The 22,005-nt window shown below is 46.9% G+C and overlaps 1 protein-coding gene across 1 annotated transcript in view; it reads right to left on the reverse strand.

Moving 5' to 3' along the window:
* Window positions 1-22,005, reverse strand: part of CSMD2 (CUB and Sushi multiple domains 2) — a 2,010,406-nt gene that overhangs the window by 326,853 nt on the left and 1,661,548 nt on the right. The window contains exons 33-34 of the mRNA XM_069622557.1: window positions 20,473-20,568; window positions 8,153-8,356 (exon numbers count right to left, since the gene is read on the reverse strand). Of these exons, the coding sequence (XP_069478658.1) occupies window positions 8,153-8,356; window positions 20,473-20,568 (300 nt within the window). The remainder of the gene's footprint in view (window positions 1-8,152; window positions 8,357-20,472; window positions 20,569-22,005) is intronic.

The following is a 22,005-nucleotide window of genomic DNA, read 5'->3' on the forward strand; positions in this document are numbered from 1 at the left end:
AGCCAATAAGTAATTGTGTAATTGTGTAATTGTGTAATTGTGTAATCCATTAAGAGCCTAGTGTTCATCCAGAACCAATGCTTCTCCAAATAGTGGCATAGTGTACTCAAGCACAGGGTAAAATATACCACGGTCTCAGGGGTAAATGAAAAGAGGAGTAAGGTGTGATGGTAGGTGAATGTGGCAGCAGGAAGTGTGGGGGCGGGGTATAGGTTGTATGTATAGGTTCCAAATATCTGTGGAACAACCAACAACTGATGCCAGCAAAATGTCTAGTCCATTGTTGAGTGGTAATATAACTAGACATCTGATGGTTTCGTGATGGACTCGAGAAGTGCTCAAGACAACCCTCGAAGTGCGGAGGGTTCTTCAAAAGATTACATTTTTTAAACAGGATTCCTGGCCAGGAAGAGGAATGTGGGGGTGCCGAATGGAATGTCAGAGACAAGTGTTGGCTGCATGAAGGCGAGGGATGGAAGGTCAAAATGGAAAGAGGGAAAGGAGGACGGGATGACATGGGTTCTAGAACTGGCAAGCCTGATTGGCCACTCGATGAGGAGGGTGGTCCATGATTCATGTTAGGCGATGTGAGTGCGATGGGAGTACCTTGTCAAAGGCCCAGTAGAATGGGCCCATCTACACTAGAAGGAGACTCTATAGTTCCCTCTCCAGGTTGTATTCAGTGACATAGAAGAAAGCCTCCTCTATTTCACTGTACAGAAGTGGCGGCTGGAGTCAATGTAAGTGCTTTCAACATGCACGGAGACATTGCGGGTTCGTTAATCTGTGCCGTCAATGTCCTCATCATCCCAAAATGCTCTCACCCATAAAGGACTCATTACATCTCTGCTTCGTCAAGCACAGTGCTCCCATCATGCAACGGCCCATGAAGGGCTTATTAAATGGCTGCTACTCTATGGTCAATCTTCATGCTCCCGGCAAGCGTTGGGCCGTGACGGGTGTCATAACTATGTACTGCTCCAAGTGGAATGTCTAAAGCCCCAGCTTGCACTGGCCCATGAAGGGCGTATTAAATGATTGTTCCGCAATGATCTGTGATTATGGTCCCAGCATACACTGCGTCATGAATGGTTTAATCTTAATGTCCCAGCATGCCCTGGGGCAGAAACGGCTAACACACCTGCTGCAAGGTTTAACTTTAGAGTTCCTTCCCAGCATGCCACATAAACAGGCAAATAAAGGCCAGTGACACCCGAGGCACCCCTTCTGCGTCTCGATGCCACACAGGCAGACGCAGGGGTGGCGACAGGCCCTTTTTTTAAAATCATTTTCAGTTGAGATGTGCCCCAGGCCTCATCGAGACCTCCAATCAGCTACCACCATGTTGGCAGTGCTGAGACACAGGAACGTTTTCCTGATATTGGGGAATTACATGTGTGCTTCACAGTGCGCCCATTACAGGCTCTCTTTGCTGGACCTGCAGGCCATCACCTCAGACTCTAGCAGTATCCAGCGACGTTATTATCACCCTGTGGCCTTTTACTCTGCTTTCCTCTGCTTAATCAGTCACTGTTTGTCAGCAAGGTGAGAATCAGATTTAAAGGCACCATGTTAGTTCATAACTGTCTAGCAGGCAAAGCCCCAAATTACTAGTCAGCCAGAGTTCGTAGAGTTCCTTTTTTTCAGTCAACTCTTTGCTCAAACAAAGATATTCTCCGTCCTGCAAAAGATAATCGGCATCTCAGGCTTTCATGCCTGGGCTTCGTATTTCTGGAATCAGCCCCTGTCTACTCTCAAGGGCTGTGAGTTCACTACACAGTTCAAGAAACACCTAAAACATATCTTTTCGACCTGGGCTAGCTCCCTCCCTCCCTCCCTCTTTTTACTGATAATCTTCCTGCTGACATCTGTTTTTTTGTTTTTTCGTTGCATTTGTCTTGTGAGCACCTTGAGGCCCATGAGAGACTGGTGCTATATAAGAACATAATAGATAGATAGATAGATAGATAGATAGATAGATAACAACCTAGGATAGATAGATCAATAGGTAGATAGATCGATAGATTGATAGATAAATAGATAGATAGATAGATAGATAGATAGATAGATAGATAGATAGATAGACAGACAGACAGACAGACGGATAGATAGATAGATAGATAGATAGATAGATAGATAGATAGATAGATAGATAGATAGATAACCTAGGATAGATAGATCAATAGGTAGATAGATCGATAGATCGATAGATCGATAGATCGATAGATAGATAGATAGATAGATAGATAGATAACAACCTAAGATAGATAGATAGATAGATAGATAGATAGATAGATAGATAGATAGATAGATAGATAGATAGATAGATAGATAGATAGATAGATAGATAGATAGATAGATAACAACCTAGGATAGATAGATAGATAGATAGATAGATAGATAGATAGATAGATAGATAGATAGATAGATAGATAGATAGATAGATAGATAGATAGATAGATAGATAGATAGATAGATAACAACCTAGGATAGATAGATAGATAGATAGATAGATAGATAGATAGATAGATAGATAGATAGATAGATAGATAGATAGATAGATAGATAGATAGATAGATAGATAGATAGATAGATAGATCGGTGCTAAACAGCTTTTCAATGAATGTTTAGTGTTTTATCTCCTCTGTGGCTTCATTTCTCGTGATAATCAGAAGCTATTAATAACTCACACCTGTCTCCATTATAATTAACCCCCCCCCCCCACCCACACCTCTGGCCCTCAGACTGCTTTTCGCAGCTGTAGGGTGTATCTTGTTGAAATCGGGCCCCGAGTGCCTTGGCACATTCATAGCTCCCCATGGGCACATATCAGAAACCACACACATTTTCATCAGTATGTTCAGGACACAAACCTACATTGGGTCAATCAATGCAGTCACGCTAACACGTAGCGCTTAATTCACAGAAGCGTTTTATAATGGCAAAACCCCATTGGAAAACACTCTGTGAATCAGGCCCTTAATGTGCCCACATGACAGCACATGGCACACTCGATGTGCAGTGTCTTGTGATACGGATGGCAATGTGGACAACTACACCTGCACCAGGCTTTGCCCATGCAGCACTTTTCACACCGCAGGTCACCCTTCTTTGCAGGGAAGGAATTGGTCCGGAACAAGGCTGAGCTGCGCTTCGCCAAAAATCCTGTTGCCGAAGTGCTGTTCCATCTGCAAAGTGCAGCAGCATGCCCGTTGCTGCACAGCATGTCTTGTGTGTGTGCGCACACACACACTGCATTGTGTCCCTCTCTGCGGAATGACAATGACAGCTCAATTTGCACCCCAGGGTGCTGAACTTTGCAAAATGCGGTGCAACCATCATTGCACACTGCACCTATATCATCTTTGCACAACGTAGTGTGGCCAGCTCTTTGTTGCAGAGTTCTGAGGTTTTTAGGCTGGCTCCAGGCGTAGCACATTTCAGCTGGCACTCAGCTTTGCTCTGCGGGAGAACCTGAGCGTTCTCGGTTCTTTACTGCCAAGAGTCAGTAAAAAGGTGTAGTTCTCAAAGGATACACCGCCATCGGCAACAAAGCAGATTAGGCTGTAAAACTTTACAGGAACACCAAGGCTGCAAAATGCCTGTAATGGCCATTATGCAGAGCCAGCGAGCTAAAACTGCAGAAGTGCACACGTCGCCATGGAAACATGGCCCTCCTTTACGGACTGAACATGGCAGATTAGTATTATGTAGCTTAGCGTATACATGCCAGGTTTTGCAGAAGTCTGAGGGCTGTGAGGAATCAAGGGCATTGGTCTCGCAGACCCTGTGAGGCTAGGGAGGTGAGCCCACTCCACAACACCCTCCCTAGGGGCCAAGGCAATTGTGACCTCACCGGAACAGACACCCCCTTTTGGGCACAAGGACTCCCATTCCCTTGAGGAACTCCCTGGTGCCCGCGATGGGATGCCCTATATGGAACTATCTAATACACCAAATCATTGACAGTTCAAGGATTGGGATGAAGATAATGTAAGTGTATATCGTTATCAAAGAGAAAGACTTGCTGTTCCTTTAAATCATAATCTCCAGTGGGCCGTGCCGAGTACATTGAAGAGAGAGGAGATGGCAAGGGGAGACAGAGCAAGTAAGGAAGGAAGAGACTGGCAGGGGAATCCCCCTGTACAGAGAACACCTGAAGGATGCAGAGCTGATGTAGACGGCAAAGCATGCACAGTTAAGAACTGCCTCGAGCTGAAGTACGAGGCGCTGGAAGCCTGCCATGACATAGAAACAGGGAGCGAGACAGCTGGACCGGAGAGATCGGTGGTGGCAGGACCACAAATCAGCCGTGGTGGGCAGGCTCCCCTCTCAACGACGCTGACACCACCTCAGAGAGGAAGCACCAAACTGATGACCGGCAGCAGTATCGAGAAACCAAAACATGGGACAGAAATACACACGAAGCGGATATCACGGAAAGCAAACTAAAGGAAGGACAAGATCCCAAGTACCTACGGCACCAGAGACGTTCCCTACAATACTGAAGGTAACCGGGGTAACAAAAGGGACTTATTATAAAAGTTTTAAACAATCTTGTCGCAGAACAATGAGGAAAGTGTGGAAAACAAGTTGATAACATTTATCTTATTTTGTATTGTTTTATTGCACACTGAACACCAGGCAAGCATCAGGGGGTGGACTATCTTAATGTGGTAATCAGAAATACAGAAAGCACCACGAGTGAAAGGAATAGAATTGGAGTGTTGACACCTTGTGGAAAGGGGAAGACCACCCAATATCCAAGAGACAGGGTGGGGCACAATGAAGAGAGATACTTGGGAACTAAAGACCAGAGAGATCCCTAAGATAAACCTTATACAAGAAATACCCACCTTGGGAAAAGAGGAACAATAAAAACTTGGACAAAAAAAAACCCAGAGAAAAGGACCTTATACAAGTACACTCAGAATCTGATAATAAAGAGAGAATGATTGTGACAAGAGCAAAGAAGAACCCCAACAAAGAGGGGGGGTAGATAATAAATCCCCTAAGGGAGTTAAAGGAACTAATAGAGAGAATAACAAGAGACTATTTAAGGACTGTACATTGATCAGATCTCTGGAAAGAAGACAACATAAGTGCAAAAGCACAACTGCCAGGAGAAGGGGTTCATTCTCCTGACTTTAGTTGATTAAAATAGTGGTAGGTCAGTTAGGTTAGCTTTGGCTAGTGGACTGATTCTTATGGACATTTATTCAGGACGGATGAACACTTTAATTAGTAAAGAGGCAGGACACACAGGTGATAGGGAAAGAGAGACATTCTTTCCATTCTTTAATAAACACATGACAAAAATGTCCTCAGAGAATCTGTGTTCTTCTTCTAACTCACCACTGGGCCGAACAGTTCAATTAGGAACACCTACAACCGGAGGTAAAGGCATTTGCGGTCAGAGGCATCTCCATATGTATTTACATATTTATTTATTTATTTATTGTTCACTTGTTATGCGCTTATATCGGAAGTAAATACTGTTTAAAAGAGCCCTCAGGTCAACAGGGAAGGGACAAGGGATGATAAACATTTAAAATACATAGAGAGAGAGAGAGAGAGAGAGAGAGAGAGAGATAGATAGATAGATAGTGTAGAGCTGTAGATAGATGGATAGAAGATAGATAGATAGATAGATAGATAGATAGATAGATAGATAGATAGATAGATAGTGTAGAGCTGTAGATAGATGGATAGATACTAGATAGATAGAAAGATAGATATATAGATATATAGATATATAGATAGATAGATAGATAGACAGACAGACAGACAGACAGACAGGCAGGCAGGCAGACAGACAGACAGAGAGACAGACAGACAGACAGACAGATAGATAGATAGATAGATAGATAGATAGATAGATAGATAGATAGATAGATAGATAGATAGATAGATAGTGTAGAGCTGTATATAGATGGGTAGATAATAGATAGATATAGATAGATAGATAGATAGATAGATAGATAGATAGATAGATAGATAGATAGATAGATAGTGTAGAGCTGTAGATAGATGGATAGATACTAGATAGATAGACAGACAGACAGACAGACAGACAGATAGATAGATAGATAGATAGATAGATAGATAGATAGATAGATAGATAGTGTAGAGCTGTAGATAAATGGATAGATACTAGATAGATAGACAGGCAGACAGACAGACAGACAGACAGACAGACAGACAGATAGATAGATAGATAGATAGATAGATAGATAGATAGATAGTGTAGAGAGATAGATAGTGTAGAGCTGTAGATAGATGGATAGATACTAGATAGATAGAAAGATAGATATATATATAGATAGATAGATAGATAGTGTAGAGCTGTATATAGATGCGTAGATAATAGATAGATAGATAGATAGATAGATAGATAGATAGATAGATAGATAGTGTAGAGCTGTAGATAGATGGATAGATACTAGATAGATAGACAGACAGACAGACAGACAGACAGATAGATAGATAGATAGATAGATAGATAGATAGATAGATAGATAGATAGAAAGTGTAGAGCTGTAGATAGATGGATAGATAATAGATAGATAGATAGATAGATAGATAGATAGTGTAGAGCTGTAGATAGATGGATAGATAGTAGATAGACAGACAGACAGACAGACAGATAGATAGATAGATAGATAGATAGATAGATAGATAGATAGATAGATAGATAGATAGATAGATATATAGATGGGTAGATAGATAGATAGATAGATAGACAGACAGACAGACAGACCGATAGATAGATAGATAGATAGATAGATAGATAGATAGATAGATAGATAGATAGATAGATAGATAGATAGATAGATAGATAGAGATTCAACATCATTTGAAAACCTCATGGGTCGTGTAAACCTTTAATGAGTACCATGAGCTACAAAGACTAAATACAGATCAATAAACATAAAATAGGACAGCAACAACCTGGAAGCAATAGGAACATCGCTCCGTTCTGGCACTGCACTAAGCACAGGACTAGAGGAAACTTTGGTAACCTGAGTCTCTGAGCAACAAGACAGAGCACTGCCAGAGCTCTGCTGTGTCCCAAGGCTGAGGGGCTAGACTAGTGCCATGACATGTTCTAAAGCCGCAGCCCGCGCTTCACAGGCGACTGAATGCAGAAACAGCCAAAGCCTCGTACACTATTTAGCAGCTGTCCAAATTGCTATATATGGGGCTCATTACAGGTTTACCGGTATCCTGCTGTTTATTCAGATGGAAACTACCACTGCCGGCTCCACTGCCTGACACCCCAGTATTACTGGGGTATTATGGGTGGCATCGATGCCAGTAAATTCCCATCCATGGAGTTCCATTGGACTCCATGGATGGGATTGATGGAATTGCCTCCACCGTTAGTACCGGTGCCAGTGATTCTGGGATTTATTTGCCGGTAGGGGGCAGATCTACTGGCAGGTCAGGCCTGCTGGTAGATGTGTGCCCCTAACAGCAAACTTGTTTTTCCCCGGTCAGGGAAAAATGGTGGTGCCAGAATTACCTGCATTTTCCCGGACCGGGGAACATGTAAAGACTCACATGTCTTGCAATTTGCAGAATTATGTTTGCTAGGGTGAGTATTATGACTAATAAAAGCCAAGTTCAAGTTCCATTATTCGCTCAAAAGGGTTTGTTGCTGAATCAGACATGTTTCAAATGTAAAATTGTGGGTTATTCTTATGTAACCATAATGCTCTTTTTTATGCAAATGACCAGGCTTGTGGTCTATGAAGAGAAACTGTGTTGCGTGATCTGTCCTGGGGTCACACCATTAAGCCCCGGCCCCCTCCACACCAAACCCCCACCCCCCAGGGAGCAAACAACCCATATAACCACAGTCTCCAAAAATGACCGTATTACCAGCAACAACACACACTCTCATTCAAGAAAATGACTTTGTATGTCGGGGGCCGAATCTCATTCAAGACAATAGCTTTGTTGGGGGTCGACAGTGTGGAATTGCAGTTACATGGTCTAAGATATAGAGAGCCCTTCCTTATCTTTGGAGGCAAACCCATCCTGCTCCCTTTTGGAACACTAAGATACATATGAACAGGATGCCTGGCAGTACAATCCTTGGAAGGGCCACCCCCCAGTGCATACACAGCTCACACAAGCAGGTACTTACCCATGCAGGCTGGCACCGAGCTGTTCCATTGGGCCAAGGCCCCCGGTACCGTCTGACACTCAATATTTGGGGACTCCAATAGGGCGTAGCCCGGGTTGCACTCAAAGCGGATCACAGCGCCCACCGAAAAATCATTCCCGATCCTCCGGCCGTGCTTGGGCTCCGGGATTGAGCTACACTGGGTGGCACTGGTGCGGGGTACGGCTGGAAAGAAATGCACAATTGGACTATGTATGCACAGAAGGAAATAGAAGCACACAGCTTTTCTCCCATGGGTGCCCTTAAGATGCCTGCCCTCCTAAAGAATACAAGGGACCTGCTAATGGGCAGGGAACATATATGCACCTATGCATATATGGAGGGGGAGAAGCACAAGATAGCATTTGCATATCATCACCACTTGGCAGAAAATTGGCATCATTGTTCCGAATTGTATTTATTTATTTATTTATATAGCGCAACAAGCCCATGGGCATCTGGGCGAGCATTTTGGTACTCAATTTATGACCTCAGAAAGATGAAGGCATGATCAAGCCTGATCACAACATTGACCGCGCGGTAGCTCCTCCTCTTCGGAGACGAGCACGCCACGTGTAGAGCTACGCACTCCCCTAATGAAGGACCTCTATCTGGCAGGATACTGATTAAATAGAAGGCACTAGTTCAGGATCCAACTGTGCTTGGAGATCGGAATTCAGAAGGGGTGCATCAGGGGTACAAACACTCCTGGTCTCTAGGAAAGGGGGAGCAAGGGAAGCACACGTGGCTGATACTATGTGAACTAAGACAGAGGGCCATAAATCAGGGGCCGTTCTTAGAGAGTGTGCCCCGGAAATGCCAGCAGGTTTAGGCACTTGGCCCTTGACCTTTCTGCTACTAAAGGCTCAACAGAGCGGAGGCCCCGCCCACTCACATGTGTGACAGAGAAGTGATTCTGAGAGACTCACAGAGCTGGGCGAGAGCCACTCACATGCTGAGTGTCCTTCTTTTCTATCTACCTCACCTATCAATCATCATTCACTCCACAAGTCTGTCTTCCAGTTTAGGCCACGCCTATGCTCAAGTTGCCCTACTTATTCCCTTCCCCTGCCTTCGGCTGCACTTAATACATTTAGCCGTTTTCCTCTTCTTTTTTCTTTTTCGTTCTTTTCCTCTTTTTTTGTTTTTCGTCCAATCCCCACTTTCCTTTCCCATTATGCCCTCTGCATCTGCTTTATGTCACTCCCAATCCCCACTCCTTCTTTAATGTACTCTTACCACTGCTCCTTCAGTTTTCAAGTGATATTATCCCACCCTGTCCTTCTACTTTACTTTACTCGGACCCATTTTCTTCTACTTGTCTTTGCACTCCACCTCTCTCTCTGATGCCTATGGGTCGTATTCCCCTCTCTTTCAGTATTCATCTGCTCCAATCCCCTTTGCTTCTGCTTTCCTTTGCTCGAATACCTTCTCCATCTGCTTCCATGTGTCTTATATACTACCCCTCTGCTTTCCTTTGCTCTTATCCCACTCCCCGTCTGCTTTCCGTTGCTCTTATCCCCAACTCCTTCTGCTTTCCTTTGCTCTTATCCCCCTCCCCATCTGCTTTCCTTTTCTCTTATATCCAGCTCCCTCTGTTTTCCTTTGCTCTTATCCCCCTCCCTGTCTACTTTCCGTTGCTCTTATCTCCAGCTCCCTCTGATTTCCTTTGCTATTATCCCCCTCCCCATCTGCTTTCCTTTGCTCATATCCCCCTCCCGTCTGCTTTCCATTGTTCTTATCCCCAGCTCCCTCTACTTTCCTTTGCTCTTATCCCCCTCCCCGTCTGCTTTCTGTTGCTCTTATCCCCCTCCCCATCTGCTTATCATTGCTCTTATCTCCAGCTCCCTCTGCTTTCCATTGCCCATATCCCCCTCCCCGTCTGCTTTCCTTTGCTATTATCCCCTCCCCGTCTGCTTTCCGTTGCTCTTATATCCAGCTCCCTCTGCTTTCCTTTGCTCTTATCCCCATCCCGTCTGCTTTCCTTTGCTCTTATCTCCAACTCCTTCTGTTTTCCTTTGCTCTTATCCCCCTCCCTGTCTGCTTACCGTTGCTCTTATCTCCAGCTCCCTCTGCTTTCCTTTGCTCTTATCCCCCTCCCCTGCTTTCCGTTGCTTTTATCTCCAGCTCTCTCTGCTTTCCTTTGCTCTTATCCCCATCCCGTCTGCTTTCCATTGCTCTTATCTCCAGCTCCTTCTGCTTTCCTTTGCTCTTATCCCCCTCCCCATCTGCTTTCCTTTGCTGTTATCTCCAGCTCCTTCTGGTTTCCTTTGCTCTTAACCCATTCCAAGTCTGCTTTCCGTTGTTCTTATCTCCAGCTCCCTCTGCTTTCATTTGCTCTTATCACCTTCCCCATCTGCTTTCCGTTGCTCTTATCACCAACTCCTTCTGCTTTCCTTTACTCATATGCACCTCCCCATCTGCTTTCCGTTGCTCTTATCTCCAGCTCCCTCTACTTTCCTTTGCTCTTACCTCCCTCCCCGTCTGCTTTCTGTTGCTCTTATCCCCCTCCCCATCTGCTTACCATTGCTCTTATCTCCAGCTCCCTCTGCTTTCCTTTGCTCTTATCCCCCTCCCCGTCTGCTTTCCATTGCTCTTATCTCCAGCTCCCTCTGCTATCCTTTGCTATTATCACCCTCCCTGTCTGCTTTCCTTTGCTCTTACCTACAGCTCCTTCTGCGTTCCTTTGCTCATATCCCTCTCCCTGTCTGCTTTCCTTTGCTCTTATATCCAGCTCCCTCTGCTTTCCTATGCTCGTATCCCACTCCCGTCTGCTTTCCTTTGCTCTTATCTCCAACTCCTTCTGTTTTCCTTTGCTCTTATCCCCTGTCCAGTCTGCTTTCTGTTGCTCTTATCCCTTCCCTGTCTGCTTACCATTGCTCTTATCTCCAGCTCCGTCTGCTTTCCTTTGCTCTTATCCTCCCATCTGCTTTCCGTTGCTCTTATCCCCCTCCCCGTCTGCTTTCCATTGCTCATATCTCCAGCTCCTTCTGCTTTCCTTTGCTGTTATCCCTCTTCCCATCTGCTTTCCTTTGCTGTTATCTCCAGCTCCTTCTGCTTTCCTTTGCTGTTATCCCTCTTGACGTCTGCTTCCGTTGCTCTTATCTGCAGCTCCCTCTGCTTTCTTTTGCTCTTATCACCTTCCCCGTCTACTTTCCGTTGATCTTATCAACAACTCCTTATGCTTTCCTTTACTCTTATGTCCCTCCACATCTACTTTCCGTTGCTCTTATCTCCAGCTCCCTCTGCTTTCCTTTGCTCTTATCACCTTCCCCGTCTGCTTTCCGTTGCTCTTATCACCAACTCCTTCTGCTTTCCTTTACTATTATCCCCCTCCCCGTCTGCTTTCTGTTGCTCTTATCCCCCTCCTCATCTGCTTACCATTGCTCTTATCTCCTGCCCCCTCGCTTTCTTCTGCTCTTATCCCCCTCACTGTTTGCTTTCTGTTGCTCTTATCTCCAGCTCTCACTGCTTTCTTTGCTCTTATCCTCCTCCCCGTCTGCTTTCTGTTGCTCTTATCCCCCTCCCCATCTGCTTACCATTGCTCTTATCTCCAGCTCTCTCTGCTTTCCTTTGCTCTTATCCCCCTCCCCTTCTGCTTTCTGTTGCTCTTATCTCCAGCCCCCTCTGCTTTCCTTTGCTCTTATCCCCCTCCCGTCTGCTTTCCGTTGCTCTTATCTCCAGCTCCCTCTGCTTTCCTTTGATCTTATCCCCATCACCGTCTGCTTTCCGTTGCTCTTATCTCCAGCTCCCTCTGCTTTGCTTTGCTATTATGCCCCTCCCCGTCTGCTTTCCGTTGCTCTTATCCCCTCCCCGTCTGCTTTCCGTTGCTCTTATCTCCAGCTCCCTCTGCTTTCCCTTGCTATTATCCCCCTCCCCGTCTGCTTTCCCTTGCTCTTATCCTCTCCCTGTCTGCTTTCCGTTGCTCTTATCTTTAACTCCTTCTGCTTTCCTTTGCTCTTATCCCCCTCCCCGTCTGCTTTCCATTACTCTTATCTCCAGCTCCCTCTACTTTCCTTTGCTCTTACCTCCCTCCCCGTCTGCTTTCTGTTGATCTTATCCCCCTCCCCATCTGCTTACCATTGCTCTTATCTCCAGCTCCCTCTGCTTTCCTTTGCTCTTATCCCCCTCCCCATCTGCTTTCCTTTTCTCTTATATCCAGCTCCCTCTGTTTTCCTTTGCTATTATCCCCCTCCCCATCTGCTTTCCTTTGCTCATATCCCCCTCCCGTCTGCTTTCCATTGTTCTTATCCCCAGCTCCCTCTACTTTCCTTTGCTCTTATCCCCCTCCCCGTCTGCTTTCTGTTGCTCTTATCCCCCTCCCCATCTGCTTATCATTGCTCTTATCTCCAGCTCCCTCTGCTTTCCATTGCCCATATCCCCCTCCCCGTCTGCTTTCCTTTGCTATTATCCCCTCCCCGTCTGCTTTCCGTTGCTCTTATATCCAGCTCCCTCTGCTTTCCTTTGCTCTTATCCCCATCCCGTCTGCTTTCCTTTGCTCTTATCTCCAACTCCTTCTGTTTTCCTTTGCTCTTATCCCCCTCCCTGTCTGCTTACCGTTGCTCTTATCTCCAGCTCCCTCTGCTTTCCTTTGCTTTTATCCCCATCCCCAATCTGCTTTCCGTTGCTCTTATCCCCCTCCACGTCTGCTTTCCATTGCTCTTATCTCCAGCTCCTTCTGCTTTCCTTTGCTCTTATCCCCCTCCCCATCTGCTTTCCTTTGCTGTTATCTCCAGCTCCTTCTGGTTTCCTTTGCTCTTAACCCATTCCAAGTCTGCTTTCCGTTGTTCTTATCTCCAGCTCCCTCTGCTTTCATTTGCTCTTATCACCTTCCCCATCTGCTTTCCGTTGCTCTTATCACCAACTCCTTCTGCTTTCCTTTACTCATATGCACCTCCCCATCTGCTTTCCGTTGCTCTTATCTCCAGCTCCCTCTACTTTCCTTTGCTCTTACCTCCCTCCCCGTCTGCTTTCTGTTGCTCTTATCCCCCTCCCCATCTGCTTACCATTGCTCTTATCTCCAGCTCCCTCTGCTTTCCTTTGCTCTTATCCCCCTCCCCGTCTGCTTTCCATTGCTCTTATCTCCAGCTCCCTCTGCTATCCTTTGCTATTATCACCCTCCCTGTCTGCTTTCCTTTGCTCTTACCTACAGCTCCTTCTGCGTTCCTTTGCTCATATCCCTCTCCCTGTCTGCTTTCCTTTGCTCTTATATCCAGCTCCCTCTGCTTTCCTATGCTCGTATCCCACTCCCGTCTGCTTTCCTTTGCTCTTATCTCCAACTCCTTCTGTTTTCCTTTGCTCTTATCCCCCGTCCAGTCGCTTTCTGTTGCTCTTATCCCTTCCCTGTCTGCTTACCATTGCTCTTATCTCCAGCTCCCTCTGCTTTCCTTTGCTCTTATCCTCCCATCTGCTTTCCGTTGCTCTTATCCCCCTCCCCGTCTGCTTTCCATTGCTCATATCTCCAGCTCCTTCTGCTTTCCTTTGCTGTTATCCCTCTTCCCATCTGCTTTCCTTTGCTGTTATCTCCAGCTCCTTCTGCTTTCCTTTGCTGTTATCCCTCTTGACGTCTGCTTCCGTTGCTCTTATCTGCAGCTCCCTCTGCTTTCTTTTGCTCTTATCACCTTCCCCGTCTACTTTCCGTTGATCTTATCAACAACTCCTTATGCTTTCCTTTACTCTTATGTCCCTCCACATCTACTTTCCGTTGCTCTTATCTCCAGCTCCCTCTGCTTTCCTTTGCTCTTATCACCTTCTCCGTCTGCTTTCCGTTGCTCTTATCACCAACTCCTTCTGCTTTCCTTTACTATTATCCCCCTCCCCGTCTGCTTTCTGTTGCTCTTATCCCCCTCCTCATCTGCTTACCATTGCTCTTATCTCCTGCCCCCTCGCTTTCTTCTGCTCTTATCCCCCTCACTGTTTGCTTTCTGTTGCTCTTATCTCCAGCTCCCACTGCTTTCTTTGCTCTTATCCTCCTCCCCGTCTGCTTTCTGTTGCTCTTATCCCCCTCCCCATCTGCTTACCATTGCTCTTATCTCCAGCTCTCTCTGCTTTCCTTTGCTCTTATCCCCCTCCCCTTCTGCTTTCTGTTGCTCTTATCTCCAGCCCCCTCTGCTTTCCTTTGCTCTTATCCCCCTCCCGTCTGCTTTCCGTTGCTCTTATCTCCAGCTCCCTCTGCTTTCCTTTGATCTTATCCCCATCACCGTCTGCTTTCCGTTGCTCTTATCTCCAGCTCCCTCTGCTTTGCTTTGCTATTATGCCCCTCCCCGTCTGCTTTCCGTTGCTCTTATCCCCTCCCCGTCTGCTTTCCGTTGCTCTTATCTCCAGCTCCCTCTGCTTTCCCTTGCTATTATCCCCCTCCCCGTCTGCTTTCCCTTGCTCTTATCCTCTCCCTGTCTGCTTTCCGTTGCTCTTATCTTTAACTCCTTCTGCTTTCCTTTGCTCTTATCCCCCTCCCCGTCTGCTTTCCATTACTCTTATCTCCAGCTCCCTCTACTTTCCTTTGCTCTTACCTCCCTCCCCGTCTGCTTTCTGTTGATCTTATCCCCCTCCCCATCTGCTTACCATTGCTCTTATCTCCAGCTCCCTCTGCTTTCCTTTGCTCTTATCCCCCTCCCCGTTTGCTTTCTGTTGCTCTTATCTCCAGCTCCCTCTCTTTTCCTTTGCTCGTATCCCCCTCCCCGGCTGCTTTCCTTTGCTCTTACCTACAGCTCCTTCTGCGTTCCTTTGCTCATATGCCTCTCCCTGTCTGCTTTCCTTTGCTCTTATATCCAGCTCCCTCTGCTTTCCTATACTCGTATCCCACTCCCGTCTGCTTTCCTTTGCTCTTATCTCCAGCTCCCTCTGCTTTCCTTTGCTCTTATCCTCCCATCTGCTTTCCGTTGCTCTTATCCCCCTCCCCGTCTGCTTTCCATTGCTCATATCTCCAGCTCCTTCTGCTTTCCTTTGCTGTTATCCCCCTCCCCGTCTGCTTTCCGTTGCTCTTATCTCCAGCTCCCTCTGCTTTCCCTTGCTATTAACCCCCTCCCGTCTGTTTTCCGTTGCTCTTATCCTCTCCCAGTCTGCTTTCTGTTGCTCATATCCCTTCCCTGTCTGCTTACCCATTGCTCTTATCTCCAGCTCCCTCTGCTTTCCTTTGCTCTTATCCTCCCATCTGCTTTCCGTTGCTCTTATCCCCCTCCCCGTCTGCTTTCCATTGCTCATATCTCCAGCTCCTTCTGCTTTCCTTTGCTGTTATCCCTCTCCCCATCTGCTTTCCTTTGCTGTTATCTCCAGCTCCTTCTGCTTTCCTTTGCTGTTATCCCTCTCCCCGTCTGCTTTCCGTTGCTCTTATCTCCAGCTCCCTCTGCTTTCTCTTGCTATTATCCCCCTCCCGCCTGCTTTCCGTTGCTCTTATCCTCTCCCTGTCTGCTTTCCGTTGCTCTTATCTTTAACTCCTTCTGCTTTCCTTTGGTCTTATCTCCCTCCCCGTCTGCTTTCCATTACTCTTATCTCCCTCTCCCTGTCTGCTTTCCTTTGCTCTTATATCCAGCTCCCTCTGCTTTCCTATGCTCGTATCCCACTCCCGTCTGCTTTCCTTTGCTCTTATCTCCAACTCCTTCTGTTTTCCGTTGCTCTTATCCCCCGTCCAGTCTGCTTTCTGTTGCTCTTATCCCTTCCCTGTCTGCTTACCATTGCTCTTATCTCCAGCTCCCTCTGCTTTCCTTTGCTCTTATCCTCCCATCTGCTTTCCGTTGCTCTTATCCCCCTCCCCGTCTGCTTTCCATTGCTCATATCTCCAGCTCCTTCTGCTTTCCTTTGCTGTTATCCCTCTTCCCATCTGCTTTCCTTTGCTGTTATCTCCAGCTCCTTCTGCTTTCCTTTGCTGTTATCCCTCTTGACGTCTGCTTCCGTTGCTCTTATCTGCAGCTCCCTCTGCTTTCTTTTGCTCTTATCAACCTCCCTGTCTGCTTTCCGTTGATCTTATCAACAACTCCTTATGCTTTCCTTTACTCTTATGTCCCTCCACATCTACTTTCCGTTGCTCTTATCTCCAGCTCCCTCTGCTTTCCTTTGCTCTTATCACCTTCCCCGTCTGCTTTCCGTTGCTCTTATCACCAACTCCTTCTGCTTTCCTTTACTATTATCCCCCTCCCCGTCTGCTTTCTGTTGCTCTTATCCCCCTCCTCATCTGCTTACCATTGCTCTTACCTCCTGCCCCCTCGCTTTCTTCTGCTCTTATACCCCTCACTGTCTGCTTTCTGTTGCTCTTATCTCCAGCTCCCACTGCTTTCTTTGCTCTTAGCCTCCTCCCCGTCTGCTTTCTGTTGCTCTTATCCCCCTCCCCATCTGCTTACCATTGCTCTTATCTCCAGCCCCCTCTGCTTTCCTTTGCTCTTATCCCCCTCCCGTCTGCTTTCCGTTGCTCTTATCTCCAGCTCCCTCTGCTTTCCTTTGATCTTATCCCCATCACCGTCTGCTTTCCGTTGCTCTTATCTCCAGCTCCCTCTGCTTTGCTTTGCTATTATGCCCCTCCCCGTCTGCTTTCCGTTGCTCTTATCCCCTCCCCGTCTGATTTCCGTTGCTCTTATCTCCAGCTCCCTCTGCTTTCCCTTGCTATTATCCCCCTCCCCGTCTGCTTTCCCTTGCTCTTATCCTCTCCCTGTCTGCTTTCCGTTGCTCTTATCTTTAACTCCTTCTGCTTTCCTTTGCTCTTATCCCCCTCCCCGTCTGCTTTCCATTACTCTTATCTCCAGCTCCCTCTACTTTCCTTTGCTCTTACATCCCTCCCCGTCTGCTTTCTGTTGATCTTATCCCCCTCCCCATCTGCTTACCATTGCTCTTATCTCCAGCTCCCTCTGCTTTCCTTTGCTCTTATCCCCCTCCCCGTCTGCTTTCTGTTGCTCTTATCTCCAGCTCCCTCTCTTTTCCTTTGCTCGTATCCCCCTCCCCGGCTGCTTTCCTTTGCTCTTACCTACAGCTCCTTCTGCGTTCCTTTGCTCATATGCCTCTCCCTGTCTGCTTTCCTTTGCTCTTATATCCAGCTCCCTCTGCTTTCCTATACTCGTATCCCACTCCCGTCTGCTTTCCTTTGCTCTTATCTCCAGCTCCCTCTGCTTTCCTTTGCTCTTATCCTCCCATCTGCTTTCCGTTGCTCTTATCCCCCTCCCCGTCTGCTTTCCATTGCTCATATCTCCAGCTCCTTCTGCTTTCCTTTGCTGTTATCCCCCTCCCCGTCTGCTTTCCGTTGCTCTTATCTCCAGCTCCCTCTGCTTTCCCTTGCTATTAACCCCCTCCCGTCTGCTTTCCGTTGCTCTTATCCTCTCCCAGTCTGCTTTCTGTTGCTCTTATCCCTTCCCTGTCTGCTTACCCATTGCTCTTATCTCCAGCTCCCTCTGCTTTCCTTTGCTCTTATCCTCCCATCTGCTTTCCGTTGCTCTTATCCCCCTCCCCGTCTGCTTTCCATTGCTCATATCTCCAGCTCCTTCTGCTTTCCTTTGCTGTTATCCCTCTCCCCGTCTGCTTTCCTTTGCTGTTATCTCCAGCTCCTTCTGCTTTCCTTTGCTGTTATCCCTCTCCCCGTCTGCTTTCCGTTGCTCTTATCTCCAGCTCCCTCTGCTTTCCCTTGCTATTATCCCCCTCCCGTCTGCTTTCCGTTGCTCTTATCCTCTCCCTGTCTGCTTTCCGTTGCTCTTATCCTCTCCCTGTCTGCTTTCCGTTGCTCTTATCTTTAACTCCTTCTGCTTTCCTTTGGTCTTATCTCCCTCCCCGTCTGCTTTCCATTACTCTTATCTCCAGCTCCCTCTGCTTTCCTTTGCTCTTATTCCCATCCGTCTGCTTTCCATTGCTCTTATCTCCAGCCCCCTCTGCTTTCCTTTGCTCTTATCTCCAGCTCCCTCTGCTTTCCTTTGCTAATATCCCCCTCCCCGTCTGCTTTCCGTTGCTCTTATCCCCTCCCTGTCTGCTTACCATTGCTCTTATCTCCAGCTACATCTGCTTTCCTTTGCTCTTATGCCCCTCCCCGTCTGCTTTCTGTTGCTCTTATCCCCCTCCCCATCTGCTTACCATTGCTCTTATCTCCAGCTCCCTCTGCTTTCCTTTGCTCTTATCCCCACCCCGTCTGCTTTCTGTTGCTCTTATCTCCAGCTCCCTCTGCTGTCCTTTGCTCTTATCCCCTTCCCCGTCTGCTTTCCGTTGCTCTTATCCCCTCCCGGTCTGCTTTCCGTTGCTCTTATCTCCAGCTCCCTCTTCTTTCCTTTGCTCTTATCCCCCTCCCCGTTTGCTTTCCTTTGGTCTTACCTCCCTCCCCGTCTGCTTTCATTTGCACTCACCTCCTCTCTACGCGCTTTCCTTTGTTCTTTTCCACTCCCCATTTGCTCTTAGTTTCCGTCTTCTGCTTTCAGGATCTCTTATCCACCTCTGTCTGCTTTCCTTTGCCCACATGCACACGCCCCTTCTGCTTTCCTTTGCTCTCGCCCCCCTTTCTTATTTCCTTTGCTAGTACCACCTTCTCTTTCTGACTTTCTTTGCCCCCTCTCCTTCTGCTCGCCTTTGTTCTTCTCCCTCTCCTTTAGCTTTCCTTTGATGTAATCAACACCCCTTCTGCTTTCCTTTGCTTGTACCCTCTCTCTTTTTGCTTTCTGTTTCTCTTTTTTTCGTTCCTTCTGCTTTCCTCTGCTTAGAGCCAATTGTATTCTAATTTTCTTTGCTCTCAACCCCTCTCCCTGATGTCCATCACTCTTTCCTTCAGTGTTCCCGTCCTCCTACCCCCTCTCCTTTAGCTTTTCTTTGCTCTAATCACCACCCATTCTGCTTTCCTTTGCTTGTATCACCTCCCTTTCTGCTTCCCATGTCTCTTGGCCTCCCTCCTTTTGCTATCCTGTGCACATATCCCCTTCTGTTTCCCTCCTTCTGGTTTCTTCGGCCTCAGATACTCGCTTCTTCTGATTTCTTTTGCACACACTCCCCCTTCATCTGCTTTCCTTTGCATCCACCCACTCTCCTTCTTCTTTCTTTTGTTCTTATTTCCTTTTCCTTCTGCTTTAATTTGCATTTGATTGATTGATTGATTGATTTATTTATTTATAGAGCGCTTTACACACTTGTTTCCTTCCTTTCTGCTTCCTCTTTCTCTTAGCCCTCTCCCTGTCTACTGTCATGTGCAACAATTGTTTAACCCGCTTTCATTCTTTCTCTTTTTCTTTCCACGCTTTTCTCTTTTTTTCTTCTATCCTTTTCTTCCATTCACTTTCATGGCTGCATCCTGCGTCACTTCAGTTCTCATATTCTTTTCCTATCTTGCTCATCTCTTACCCCCTTCTTTCTGACTTTGTGCCCCTCATTGTCTCGTTAACATTCTCCTGCCTTCTCCCCGTTCCCCTCCCATTCTCACCTTGCTTTTCTCTTCAGTCTCGTGTTGCCTTTCTTGCCATTATCCGCCCAATTCGGCTTTGTATTCCCTCATCAAGCATCCCATACCAGCCCTGGCAAGCCACTCCCTGGCGGCTAATGTCCAAACCGTAGCCATGGACGGCCAGGCCTCATCCAAGTGAAGGTGAGTTGAGAATGAAACAGGAGGGGCAAATGTTTGGGAGAGTTTGTGAAAAAAGGCCAATCTGCCCGCATGTGGCAAGGGTTGTGGGGCATTTGCTAAATATGGCGTCAGTCTCTTCTTTTGCCAGATCAGAAGGTTAATTAGGTAATAACATCAGTCTAGGACTTATTCCAACCTGCCTGTGCAGCGCCTCTTCACACTCTGCGCCCCGTGCAGCTGCGCACGTCGCCCACCCCTACAAAGGTCCCAGATTCAGGAGATGCAAGAGGCATCAGTTTAGCCAAAATGAAGTGAAAACGAGTTTTGTGTGAGGTGGCAAGAGAGAGAGATCTTGAGACAGCAGGTGAGAGAGTGTGCGAGAGAGAGAGAGAGAGACAGAGATAGAGAAAGAGAGAGAGAGAGACAGAGAGAGAGAGAGAGACAGAGAGAGAGAGAGAAAGAGAGAGAGAGCGAGAGAGAGAGAGAGAATGTCGAGTGTGGCAGAGAAAGTGTGTGAGGGTGAACGATCATGAGAAATGTAAAGAATATAAGGGAGGGAGAGATAGGCAGGAGAAGGTGGAAGCATGGACCTGAATGGCTGGTTCTCTAGGAACTGAAGCTGGTTAAACTTCCCATTAAATCGGCATAGCCTGAAATGGCACCTAGAGAGAGCGCTCACCAGAGTGTTCATGTGCTCGCCCTCATTTCACGTCACTGACCCCCTGACCACTAACAGACTCACAATAGACTTTGATTCAACAGCGGATAAGAGATTCACGCCACAAAGACCCACCTTGATAGACAAAATGGAATCCCTTCGCCGTGGCCTGTCCCTTGGAGCTGAACTTGATCAGAATCTGATTGGAGGTTGCTAGTGGCAACGATTCCCCTATGAAAACACACAGACAATGATGTCACAATAAAGGGGATAGTTAAAAAACAGGCAACAATCATTTTAACAAAATAACTCAGCGTGGAGGCGGTCGTAGCCATATGCGTTGGTATGAGTGAAGACATAGAATTAATGCGATGGAAAAACTTACACTCCAAAAACAAATATAAAGCAAAATAAAACTAAAAAGTAAATTGTTTCAGAAATGTCTATCCATGCACCCATCCATATACCCGTCCGTCCGTCCGTCCGTCCGTCCGTCCGTCCATCCATCCATCCATCCATCCATCCTCCCTTCAATCGATCCATCCAGGCACCCCATTCACCCACCTGCACATCCTTCCTTCAATCCATGCATCCTCCCTTTAATCCAACCACCCACACCCATTCATTTATCCACCCCCCACTCATCCGTCCATCTGTTTGTCTGTCCATCCATCCACCCATCCATCTATCCATGTCTCAATACACCTATACGTACAGACCCACCGAATGCCCTGCCTGCAAATACTCTAATATTCTGTGGCATTCAAGACCCTCCTTAGAGGAAAGGGAAAGGGGACAATATAATAAAGAACAGAACTCCTTCACCACACTCTTCATCACGGAATCTGCCTTACTCGAGACATCTGTGGAATCCTACACATCATACATTCATAACCTTTCTCACCAAGTCTCCTTCCAGATTAAGTTTTCCCTTTAAACTCACCTTAATCAACATACCTGAATTCCGAGCATCCAGAGTCATGGAAACTGCTCTCTTGAACACCCGTGAAGAATTGTTTGGATCTCTTGACTCCAACACACCCGCTGTTCTCATTCCACTCGATCTCTTCTCTGCTTTTGACACGGTCAATCACTCCATCCTCATAAAGCTTCTCCATGACATCCTTGGCATCTCGGAGCGGGCAATGGACTGGCTGACCGCCTTCCTCACTGACCGTTACTCCCAGGTGATCCTGAGTTCTTTCTCCTTACCCACTTCTATCTCCATCTGTGGCATTCCTCAGGGCTCTTGCCTTTTGACTTGGCTGTTTAACATCTATCTCTCCCATTTTGCTCACCTTTTCTCCCCGCAATTCCAGTGTTATGCATATGACACCCAACTCTTCTTCAGACTACCCTCTGCATCTCTTCCCACTTCCTCTGTCATTCCTGATTGCCTGTCAGCCATCCAATCCATCCAGTCCTGGGGCGCCTCCAGTGAGATCTGTCTCAACGCTAGCAAGACTGAGATTCTTCCTATCGAGACTCCTGTTCCCTCTTATCTCTTCACTCTGGCCACCCTGTATGGGCTATTCTCTCTCCCCTTCCTCTGAAACCAGAAACCTAGTAGTTATCTTCGACTCTCTCTCTTTCATGCCTCACATCTTTGACCTTGCCGCCAAGAAGGCCCATTTTCAACTCTACCTCCTCAGAGGCATCCTCCCTTTC

This window comes from Ambystoma mexicanum, chromosome 11, assembly GCF_040938575.1.
Source record: "Ambystoma mexicanum isolate Mex_15411 chromosome 11, UKY_AmexF1_1, whole genome shotgun sequence".
In the NCBI taxonomy this organism is placed as follows: Eukaryota; Metazoa; Chordata; class Amphibia; order Caudata; family Ambystomatidae; genus Ambystoma; species Ambystoma mexicanum.